Consider the following 12,671-nt stretch of genomic DNA (forward strand, 5'->3'; position numbering starts at 1 on the left):
CATCCTTGTGTGAGAGCTATAACACTTAAATGCTTTTGAAGTCGATTGAGCCATTAAACTCTATGATATCTGGAAATTAGGTCAGGCCTTTTCAAAAGCAATTGTTGAAGGGAAAAGGTCTATAAATAAATGTTCCTCAATCAGATCTTAACTATTGTTTAAATGCATGTATGGCTTCAACTCTTAAAATTGGCTATTTAAGATGAGAGTCCATTTATTTCACAAATAAACTCCTTAGTTTTAATAGTACATAATTTCTTTCACTAGTCATAACTGGAATTGCAATCTTTAGACATTGCTTTCTCTCACTTTAAGAGGCTATGGACCTAAATTTAGCCCATGCACAATACCACTGCTGCTGCTGCTACGGCTATTACAATCACTCCCACCACTAATGATAGTAATAATCAAAGCTAATGACTTACTAAGAAAGAAAAAAAAGCATTACACAACTGCATACAATAGCAAAGTAAAATCAATGCACAACAGAATAAAGAGAGCATGAATGGCAATTTTTAAAAAGGGAGAATGAAGTAGATCATAAAAACCTTTTGCACTAAAATAAACACGGATTGACTTGTGTTAAATGCGTAACATCAGTTGCTTTTGTGCAACTGAAAACAAACATGTTTTGTCACTGTTTCTTACATGGTATTTTCATTTGAGCAAATCACCTGGACTACATCCTGGCAGACAGTTATTGTGCATAAGCATATCTTCCTGTTGGATGTTAAACAGAGTACATGTTCATCTTCCTCCTGCAGGTCGCTGTCTCATTAAGGCACCCAAGTTATTGAACGACAGAGCTGGAAGAGCTCCAGTTGTTTCCAGCAAACACACACACTGCCACTGCTTTCCGGGTATAACAGTCCCCCCATTTCCCAACAAAGGAGGGTGGTGGGAAGCAAAGGAGGGTGTGTGTGTGTGTATTTGTTTGTGTTCAATTTTAAGGTACTGCTCCTGAAAGATACTGGAAGGGCTGTGCTTTGTCTTCCCTGTCTGATATTGTCTTATTGTCTTATGTCAGCCAGGTGGTGGGTGATGATACAGGATGTAAAAGCAGCATCCTGGCACATTTTAGTTACACCTTTATAATGCATCATTAATCAAGTCGGACTAAAATTGGTTAGCAGCAGAAACCCGTGACAATATTCAGAGACAATTTCTGATACTTTTTAAAAATCTTGAATTAAAAGCATATATGATGTGGTATCTCAAAACTAGCTGTCATTCAATAGCTAAGGAGTCTGCTATTTTACTTTGAATTTGGTGCACCCTACTGGAAACATACTGCAAACACTTGGTTTAAAGTGAACTGGATTTTAAAGTTGTGACTGTTTGAGTGAATTAATTGAGGAATTTAACAGTAATTCCAGGGGCTTAGAAAAAAGCACACAAAGCAGAGACATTACACACACAGACACAATGCAGATTTGCCTCCAGAGAAAGCACTGCAGGGATATTTCCCACTTCCTGTTTGTGTCTAGTTCCCACTAACTCATTTTTTGCCTATTTGGCAGCTGTTCGTTGTGACTCTTACGCAAGTCAGTGACTGTAAATAGTCGAAGAGGACGTCAAAGGCATTTCTTTTATTGGAATTATCTTTGCAGAAGAAGCAGAAAAAGCGTTGTGTGACGAACCAAAACTGGTGATTCATTTCCATCATGGGAAGTTATTTAATCTATTTTAGCCTACAGTGTTCACGTTTTGATGGATTGAGTAATTAAATGGAGAGGGAAACATGTCCTCCATTGCAGCAGCTCCATCAACAACGACCAACAAATTAAGACACAAGGCAACGATTTACTCAAAACACTTCAACACACATGTGATCTGGGATTAGGCTCCATATTTAGCTTTAGGTTTGACACAAAAAGTGCTTCGGTTTAACCGCATTATATCGTGGAACCCTGTTCCTCCATTTGTGAGTTTATTACAGAGCGCACACAATGCACACATTTCATGAAACACAGCATTAAGCGCTCAGTAGAACAGGAATCACTTGACAGTGTGTTGCTGCATAAATAGGAATGTCGGCCTAATACGACTTATGTAAATCTCTGACAAAATCAAGTTGTGTAACTAACCCCCCCCCCTCCCAAAAAAAAAAAGCTTCTTTGTCTCCACTTCATTATTTACCCGGTAAAGGCCATGTCTGCCTCAGGCCAGCTGTAATTTGATTAATCCACCGAAAGGATAGCCAGACGGTAAGAGCCTGCTCTACTTCTTTTCCATTCAATTCAAAATTGCAGATCTCATACAGGATTTAATTTCATCACATTCATTTCATTTAATTGTTTAAAAGATTTATTATATTTGTTCCAGTTCCTATAAATATATTGATGTATTGGCAGCATTTGAATATTTGATCAAATAAGAGTGTTACTATTGCTGGAGCAGATTGTATTGACTGTATTGTATTTTTCTCAGTGCTGTGGTTATTTGAGGGAGGGAGGCTGAGCAGCTTTCACAGAGATGGAGACCTTCGTCTTTTTGTTTTCATTGTCTGCCCTCGGCATTCTTTATGCCATGAACACCATTCCTGTGCTTCAAGAGTAAGTCAGAACATTTACTGGTTTCTTATTGCTCAGTTTATTACTCTATTGTTATTTAGTTTAGTTCTTTATTTGTGCACATAAAGATAGAAAACAAAAGAGAAGAAATATACAGGAACTTAAGAAAATACACTGGTGGGATGTAAATAAAACACGAGGGCTTTAAAAGGAACCTATATGCTTGCCACCAATTTACAAACAGACATAAGTGTTTTTCAAATACCTAAAGGAGAGAAAAGAAAGCAATTTCCAAACAAGAGGTACTAAAGGTAAAAAAGACAGAAATAAAAACAAGGATTAATTTACATAACACTGTACTCAGTTCGTTCCTCACCTTTCAGTTTTTGGGGAAAACCTGTAAATGATTGCTATAAAATTCTAGAAACAACTTTTCTACAACCATAACACATACACCTATTAACTTCAAAATGTACTATGTAATCACAACTCTTGCAAAAGAATTGCAAGAATACCAATGTATAGGTGAGGTGATCCTTCCTGTATCATGGGATGATAATGATCATATACTTTACCACCACTAGAGCACACTGTAAGCTTAAAACTCAAGGTTTGACCGTGACTGTACCTCATAAATCCCCAACCACGTTGAGCATCACTAATTCCACGATTTCCTGAGTGTATTTGCCAATTGCATCTTAAGTTGTGTAAACTCTTAAAACGATTAAACCGTGACATTTCTTAGACGGGCACGGAAATGAATATAGGGAGCAAAAAGAAGGGAATGTGAACAGAATTTGCGGAGATAATCTGATATTAGAGATAATTCCTTTTCTTAGCTGTGAGGGATACTTTTCTTATTCAATTGTTATCTGTTTTGCCAGTTTATTGGATACTACTTTATAGTGTCGTCTACAGTTGATGGCTGTGTATGGGCTGAATAAACAGAGCCAGAACACACATTCCACTCCCCCTTCACACTTTTTACTGCAAGATATTTCTCATATCTGACAGAGTTTTACACACCTCCTGTGTGAATATCTCTGCTGGCTCTTTTTTTTTGAGTGTGTGGACATTGACAATCAATACAGACTGCACAGAGGAGTTTGATAAATTGCTCTTGACATACAATATGTTACTCTTCCACTCTGCAAACAAACAGTATTGTGTGCATAAATCTTCCTGTACGGTTGAATTCGAGAGGTAGCGAGGGAGCTTCCCTTTGCTCTCACAGCATTTGTTTTCCTTCTGTGAACACACATTGTGAGTTTTCCGAGGATGTTATGTTGTTTACCAGGAGATACCTTGAGCGCATTAATCTTTTCCAGTGCAAGGCAGCGGTACCTTTGACCAGTAAACATGGAGGGCAGTGCTGAACTAACATGGCCCTACCTTCCTGCTTCCCACACCTCTGCCTATGATTGATTAAACCTTTGTAAAGCTGTGCTTTTAAGCCACTGGTGGGCCACCACAGCAGCATGGGAGCTATTGCAGAGTTTAACACAGGAAAGTATGCTAGAGGTATACATTATGGATACATATACTCTTAAATCATTCTGTAATTTTGTCTTTGAAAAACTTGGAAAACTCGATTAGCCTAGAAAGATAATTAAAGTGTTTTAAATATTATAAATATATAATTATAAACAAGCAATCCAATGCATATATTACCATGACAGGAAAAAATATCTTTGCAAGAGTTTTGTCAACAACACAGAATCAGATTTGTCTTGCTTAATGTCTAGACTTTCGAACTAAAAGGCTCCTCTTCGTATTTAAAGCAACCTGAGATGACAGGAGTTTCGAAAGATAAATCAGATGTGACACTTGGATATCCCAATGGTAGATAACACATGAAGTGCCCTCCAGGAAGCCCTTCCAGTGGAGAAAACATGATGAAGTGCCCTCTAGGAGGCCCTTCCAGTGGAGCAAATGTACCCTCTAGTCTAGGGTGTCATTCTAGTGGAGAAAATGGGATGAAGTGCCCTCTTTAGGGTACTTACTGCGTGCTGGTGCCCCACAGCGTGCAGCAGGTGCCCTTTTTATATTTTCCGCCCCTGCCCCTCAGGCTGAGTCCCCCACGGCTGGATGCAGGGCATCTATCACACAGATTTCCCCTCTCGCTTCTGCATTATTTCGACATACTCTAGGTTGCGTAATTATCATTCTCTCTGACTTCCCATTCATCATAATTTACTAATTTAGCACTGCGGAGAGGACTGGCACAACTTCCATGGGAGTAACTAATTAGTAAAGAGAATGAAGCAGAAAATCAGAGGGAGATTGGTGTTTAAAAGTGCAGAGTGTTATTTTCCTTCTGGATAACAGTTGAATTCCTCTTCTTTCACAGGCCTTATGTGATCTTGGGGATCGGCGCTGCTGTGTTGGTGGTCGTGTTTCTGTTCTACTTCCTCATTACTCGTGGCAACCCACCTAAAGACGCCTTATTCTTTGGTATTGAACACGCACATTTCCCACTCTCACAAGCAATATATTTCCAAATAAGTTTTACAAAGGTTGAATTGTGTGTGATTACTGATATGTGGAAAGCTGCTTAGACTGATCAGGCTCAGAGCAAATCTTAGCCACACTATTGTGAGGCATGACTGACCCCAAAGCCCTTGCAAGCTGAGGACCTTCACGGCACTTGTACACACACATAACCTTTCAGCTATTGTTTTGAGTTGACCTAGAATTGACCTAGAAGCAAAGCTTTTGGAGAATGGAGAACGCGCCACACTACTGCTCCGGTTTAAAACCATTGATACTACACTGCTGTTGTTCTCTGAATGTATGAATGACTTATGTATTCAGTTTGATCGTGTGACAGCGGCAGCTTGTGCACCTTTCACATACTTTTGATTAAGCTTTTCCACATTAGTTTGTGTCATATTGTTTCTCCTTATGTGTCTAGCCATCGGTCAAATATGTTCTCCAATTCCAGCCAAGGTTCCCCCCCGCCATCCGCAAACACACCCCTGCAGCTGATGCCAGGGGCTATGCTAGGTGGTGATATATATCGCCAGTTGGTGCCCGGAGCAATACTAGTGTTGTGCAGGTGAACCACAACAATGAGCACAAAAGCCGTGGCAGGCTCTTCTCAGTGATAGAGAGCCATAATCCCTCTGCTATCTCACCTGTTAGATGTCAGAGATAAACCTGGTTGTCCTGAGGATTACAGAGACACTGGTGGTACACAGGAGAGACAAAATGTGTGTGTGGGGGGTGCATCTGTGTGCAAAGAGTGTGTGAAGGACAGATAGGAGGGATGTGATACTGCGGTTTAAGCCGTGGTATCTGCAGAGAGATGCCCGTGTCACAACACACAATCATTCCCTTTATAATGGTATTCTGAAAAAAGGTCTCTAAAAAATGTTTTAGCTCTCAAAATGTCTTGTAGAAAGCCCACAGGGAGTAGAATTGTTAACGAGTATTGGTAAGACCCATGTGCCACTTGTGTTTCTGCAGCTCCACACTTTAAATTCTGTTTCGTGGACATGCCCTTTCAGCTCTGCTGGGCTCTCATCCTAAGGATAGAAGATGGCTGTTCACCATGGACTCAATATAAATATGCCTCCAGCCTACTTCACTGCTCAAGACTTAATTTTCTCCCCACGCTGTCCCATAAATCACTGACCAGCCAGTTAAAGGGAAATATCTTGAACTAAAGCGCTGGAAAAAGACTGGGAATAAATGACTTAAAGTTTAGGAGACGTGAGGCTCTTAGTGCTAATACATTACATGTGTACAGTGCAATCGGGTTTTCATAGGCAGACAAAGCAAATTGAGCAATTAACTGAAACTTTCAAAATCACAAAGGCTTCTGAATGACGTTTGTTTAAAGCTGAAAAAGCCGCTTAACATTTCATGGTTTAATGAGTTCTGCACGTTTTATCTTTGGGTCTGAAGCTTATGTTGTACCATGGCAGTTACCCCTGCCCACCTTCCCTTATGTATACACACAAACACACACGCACACACACACACACACACACACACACACACGCACACACACACACACACACACGCACACCTGTTAAGAAAAGTACTTTTTAAATGAGCCATTTTCTTCATGTTTTTATACCCTGTGTGTTTCTTGCCTTTGCAGTTTTTGCTGTATTTTCCTTTACTTGTGTCATTGACCTGACGAGTGCCTTGGAATATGACGGCATTATCTCCGGCTTTATGGAATTCTACCAAAAGACAGTAGGTTTCCTATTCTCTCTTCTAAAATGCTGATGTTGAAAATGCAACGATACCCGGTTTCAAAGCGACTGCTCCAGTTCACCGTCTGTCATGAGCACATGTAATGTCTGTGTTTTAGGGGGAGCCTTATCTGGGAACAGCCTATGCCATCATGATGTGTTACTGGGATGGAATAGCACACTTTGTCATGTACCTGATGATGATCAGCAGGATAACAGACAGGTGGGTGATGGTCAAGTCAGTTCATGTTGCATCAAGTCCATGCATCTCGCTCTCCATCACAGAAAGCCTGCCTTAAGATGACTACACAGAGATCTACTGTACAGCCTTATAAATGAAGCTGCTAACTAGAATCATATGGCTTCAGACTTATTTTCATGTTTTTATTCTTAAAGAAGTAGAGATTGAGATTCATGAGTTGTATTTATCACATAAAACTCACCCAATGGCCTGAATAAAACTGCTTTGAGAAGAAAACGGGGGGTTCTCTAGAGTGAGTTAGTCATAAAGTGCATTCTGTGAGTTCAAGAGTTCAGTGTTAGAGCTGCCTTGGGGCAGATGCTATTATTGAAATGAATCCTCTTTTAAACAATGCCAGCTTTTTTTTTACCACTGGGAGAACTCGTGCTGGGCATTTCTTTTCACACAAAACGTGTGTGATATATGGGAAAGATGTTTTGCCATTCTTAGAAATGCAGGTTCCAAACGGGTTCTTTGTAAGACTCCATTAAGAACCCTTTTCATTCATGAGGGACCCTAAATGAGTGCAAAATGGTACTTCTTAGAATGTAATGTGTTACCTGCTATCTCCACAATAGTATAATCACCCTTGTTTTTTTGGTTTCCCTCCCAGGAAAGGCTACCGTACTCTGGGCTTGTTCTGGGCTGGCTCTTTGTGCGCCAACATGAGTGTGTTCATCGCCGGTATAGTGGCAGGTGAGCCTCATCTCCTGTTCTCCTCTACCAGTCCCACGATGACAAGCGTTAATCAAGCGAACATCTGCACTGCCGTGTACCATCAGTGTCACAGTTCGGTCTGCCAACGGGATACACGATCGCTCCATGCCTCGTCTGCCATCGTGACACGCAGAACAAAGCAGGAAACAGACTTAAAGCATCTGTTGTTGGCATTTCAAACTGCATACACGAGTGTCACAAGTTCAAACTCGTCTACAGGCATTGCGTTTTTCTCTGTTGTGTTATCAAAGACATACGGCACTGTTTGCCTTTGCCTGGAGTGCCTTCTAGAGGTTTTATTTGGAAGCTTAATTACAGACTTACACTGTCATGTTTATATACAGTTTGGCTTTATATGGGCGAGTACAAAAATGATAAAAGTCTCTTTTTTCCCCCTTCTTTGTGGCAGGTAAATATGGGTCAGCGATCCGTCCAGTCTTCTGGCTCAACTTTGTCTTCCTTTTGATGCCTGTATGGGCAGCCATCACACTATTCACTCGGCCCAAGGACAGACCACTAATCGGAGGATACAATGTAAGTCTAACGCATGAATGGTTAGACCTTGGTGGAGAGGTTTAGAGCGGGAGTGTTTGCTGAATGTATTTAATCAGGGTAACAGCACAGTCCAGTTGAATGTGATCCAGACTATGAAAGATGACAAAGGGCATGCCATAAAGTCATGTGTATCTATGAGCTCCTGTAATTTCCAGTGGTGTAGTCAGTGTGATAGATTTTGTGATGTACACACCTGAATCTGGAGGATCATCGGAGTTTGGAGCTACAATGTTTTACCAAATGTCAATATGTTATTATCCCGCATTGGCCCTGAGCCAATCGTCGCCGACTCTGAAGCACAAAATGATCTTGAACGGGTGATTGTTGCGTCCTCAGCCTTGTTCTTAAATTAGTCTAAACTTATTGCAGTCTTGATTCAGACTAAAGTTAGCTTGGTCTGAGATATATCTTGGATGTACAGCAGCCACAATCAATATTTTTTTAATTTTAGCAACGGATCACTTATGTAAAAGGTGTCGGTTGTTGTGACGAACCCACAGAAAGTTGTCACCCAACACTGCAGTTCCCCTCAGCTCTATACAGCTTCTTTTGCATCTTTCAGCTCATTGTTTTGTAATTTTTCTGGCCCACAACTTTGCTTTTTTGGTCTATGTATATATATATATATATATATATATAAAACACAGAGCAAGTGAGGATTTGTCAGTGGTGTGTTTACAGATGTTTCCTGTTCCCCCAAGTGTTCAAAAACATCAGTTATTGCAGGTTTCTGAAAACCTGTAAAAACACACATTCATTCATTAATTTCACAGAACAGACCTTCAAACACAGGTCTCCAATAAAGTGAGCTTGAGACTATGAAACAATGACCGTGACTAACCAGCTCTATATTGTACATTTTGTTGGCTTCTCCTGTCAGGCCCAAAACGCTCAGAGCATGAAGCTGATCTGGCGTCCTTTGGATCTGATCCTGGTGCTGCTCCTGTTAGCTGCCATGGCCTTCACTACCCTCAGAGGCTTGGTGAGTGTACATCAGTCCAAAATCCAAGGGGAAAAATCCAATTGTTTTTTTTTTCCCAGAGGCATTCAGTGTGAGGCTAACTTCCGTGTTGGCGTACATAAATCAGAAGCACCCCAGCAAACTGTTCTGCTCTGTTTAAACATAAAAAATCTGCCTTCCAACACCTCTAAAGCACACCAGTGAACATGTTTTATCTTAAAACTAAAGTGTCAAAATGTTGAATTTCAATTTAAATTGGCGTGTTTTAAAGATGGTGGTGGGCGGATTTTGTTGTCTTTGGACAGAGCCAGACTAGCTGTGCCTCTGTCTTTTAGCTGTTGGCTCTACATTTACTATAAAGACATGAGAGATTGATCTTTTCCTGTCACTAGGATGCTTCCCAAAATGCCAAATATAATACCATCTGATTTATCTCTCATGTGCTATCTTAGTCAGACAGTCACAGGGAGACGTTCAAATCTTTGATAATTTGCAGGTGCGCTTTGTGTTGTTCTATATATTATATTGTGAGGTGTTCATGTTATTTTGTCCACCCTCTGTAGGTGGCTCTGGACTCTCCTCTGGAAGCCTGTTCCATCTACCTGAGACACTATGAGCCCTACCTGAAGGATCCCGTGGGCTACCCCAGAGTGATGGTGAGTGGCTGATGTCTCCACACAGCAGCAGCACCTGAACGCTCCGCTCCAGCCTGCTTTACATAACCAGCCACATAATGGACCTCTGCTTTCATGGATATCACTTTGAGTGTGCTGGAGGCTTGCCCCTTATCTCCTCCACTCTTTTAGCTCGCAGATGATTACGGAGTCGTTTTTTCATCATCACAGCAACAATGAGCGAGGGTTGAGAGGCCGCCGCATCTTTGTCTCTCTCTCTTTCATTTGCTTGAGATGGATAACAGATTATTACCGTGACCGGCAGTGGGCCTGCTTTCTTTTTATTTCCCTCTCCTGACCCTGCTCCGCTGCGGGCTTTGTTGTGTTTTGTTCGGTGTACACAGCTTTGTCAATAGGTTATCCAAAGACCTTGTCGTGGCTGCAGTCCGGTCACAATTGCAAGTCATTGATCAGACGGACGAACCGCATGCTGAGAACTTGATAAGCTAATCCCTCTCCCAAAGCCCCCCATCAGCATCTCACTGGGGGGGGGGGGGGGGGGGGAGGAGGTTGTGTGCAGAATGTGAAAGTATGTCTCGGGTAGCGGCCTTTGCTAATCTGTGTTTGTGTGAGTGACTAGCACTGGCTCGTGGGTGCTTGTGTGTACGTGTGTGGGTGGAGACATGAAATAAAGTTTGGCTTGGTACACTGGGTTGCACTGTTTCTGCGCTGACTGACCTCTTTGTTCATTGATGATGATGAACGGTATGTGACAGATTACCGTGGCAGCACTAAAAAGACATTTGAACAAAAGACTGAAGGGCATATATGATTGGCTTTCAGGCCTTGGGCTGAACTCATTAGAATTCATCTAGACCTCGGACCGAGAATGAAAAGAAACTGTTCAGTGGTATAATTTGAGGGTTTTTTTCGGGGTTTTTTTAAGTGGGTAACTGGCTTTCATGCACCAAATATTTGAAGTTGAAGGTCAGCACAGTTTCTGTAATGACCATTGTGTGGAAATAGTAATTTGTGCTGAGGGCGCAAATTTGTGTTTGAGAGAATTGCACTTAAGAACAATTTACAACAACTGAGACTTTGTTTGAGTATTTCCATATTGAGAGAGCTCATTTTCCTTCTTTACCTTTCACATTACATTTATCTGACGACTGCAGTAACAAGTCACGCTGCAGAATAAAACGAGATTAGATTAAGGTGATAAAGTGACGAGGTGTTAGTTGGACGTACTTGAACCCTGGAAGATTTACAACATTAAAGTCAAATTGCTCATAAAGCCTTTAACGATTTAACAAAGCTAAGTTTACTTTTGGTATTTACCTCCATTTTACTGCTAATACCTGTTAACTTTACCTTTGCTGCAATTTTCTGTTATCTTTCCTCACGGGTAGAGCAACTCTGAGGATGTGAGTGTTTGTAATTCTGCATATAAAGCAGCCCTCTTCTGTACTCAGTAAGAGCAGATGGAGTGCAGTGTAGGCCAGAGGAGGAGGAGGATGTACTGTATTAATTGTCTGCTGGATTGTTGGTCAGGACCCAACAACAGCATAGGCTGGCAGTGATGGAGAGGAAAGGCCTTCTGCACTATGTGAGACACTTTTCACTGGATCCAGAATCCCTGTTTCCTGGAATATACATTATAATACACACTCAATTTGTATATGTGGCAATGAAACAGATACAAGTCGTTCAAAATATGAAGAAAAAAACGTTTGGAAATCTTAATTTTTGGAGGAAATAAGTTAACATGTTCTCAACTTTTGTTTTCACAGATGCTGCACTTGTTCTTCTATGGACTACCTCTGTTGGGCGCATTCGTTTACGGTCTCCTCAAGCCCGGATGTGCGTGGATGTCAGACTGGACCGTGTTCTTAGCTGGAGCCGTGATCCAGGTAACACCACGGAGACAAAACAGTCGATTTATGTGAAACCGACTCTGAATATATAGTTTAGAATGCAGGTGTTGCATACGGAAGTGGGTTGCTTCGACAGTTTGTTGCATTGCATTAAGCCATAGGCATAATTACTGCCTCTGATTGATTAAAGTCAAATTAAAGTGAACTTTACAAACAGAGGTCTGAAACGTGTCGCTGCAATTAAAATGAAACTCCTTGTAGTGAGCTCTCATCCGGCTAATAATCACCGGGACCGCGTTTATCCTTTGAAGCATATTTTCTGTAATAAACAAGCTGCAGGTGCTTTCTCTTCACACGTACCTGACACAAAGATTGGAGCCATGAACCAGGAGGAAGCCCTTAATTAAAGCCCTGTTTTTCCTGTTCATAAGAGGCCGCGGATAATGTGTTTTATAAACAGCCAGCTTCTTAAGTCTGTGCATCTCCCGACGTTGGCTTTTCTTCTCTTTTACGACCCTTTTCTGTGTATGTTTTAACGGTAGACTAATGACTGTGGAAGAGAGACTCAAGGTAACTCATTCCCTCCAAGGTATTCCTCTGGAGTGCTTGAAACGCTGGAGTTTCAAATGACCTGCCATCAGTGTAATATATAGAACAAAATAGTGGAAGTATCAGTGCTGATAGGGACAATAAGCAGCAATAGTATATGACAACACAGTCTAACTTCTGTCTTGCTGTCTGTGTCTCCTTCCAGTGCCAGTGGGCCCACATCGGGGGGTCCCTCCACCCTCGCACCACGGCTCCATTTCGTATCCCAACCGATGTTTTCTGGTCTGTGCTGGCGGCGAACTTGCTCTACGCAGTTATTCCAATCCTGGTGGCCATGCGGGTTCACAGTAACCAGTATTTCTTCCTGAAGATCGCCCCCTTTCCTGGGCAGACGGGTTTGCCAAACAGCGAGGAGAAAGATACCAAGTACAAAGACAGATAG

General features: G+C 41.5%; 1 protein-coding gene across 1 annotated transcript; it reads left to right on the top strand.

The window, feature by feature from the left end:
* Window positions 1–2,475: 2,475 nt before the first annotated feature.
* On the top strand, window positions 2,476–12,671 carry tm6sf2b (transmembrane 6 superfamily member 2b; the record flags this gene model as incomplete). Its single annotated transcript, XM_079157843.1, has 10 exons — window positions 2,476–2,555; window positions 4,864–4,967; window positions 6,622–6,719; window positions 6,838–6,941; window positions 7,573–7,655; window positions 8,086–8,210; window positions 9,112–9,213; window positions 9,756–9,848; window positions 11,597–11,716; window positions 12,435–12,671. 10 exons carry the CDS (start codon window positions 2,476–2,478, stop codon window positions 12,669–12,671), a joined length of 1,146 nt encoding a protein of 381 aa, XP_079013969.1.

This window comes from Pholis gunnellus (assembly GCF_910591455.1).
Source record: "Pholis gunnellus genome assembly, chromosome: 4".
Lineage (NCBI taxonomy): Eukaryota > Metazoa > Chordata > Actinopteri > Perciformes > Pholidae > Pholis > Pholis gunnellus.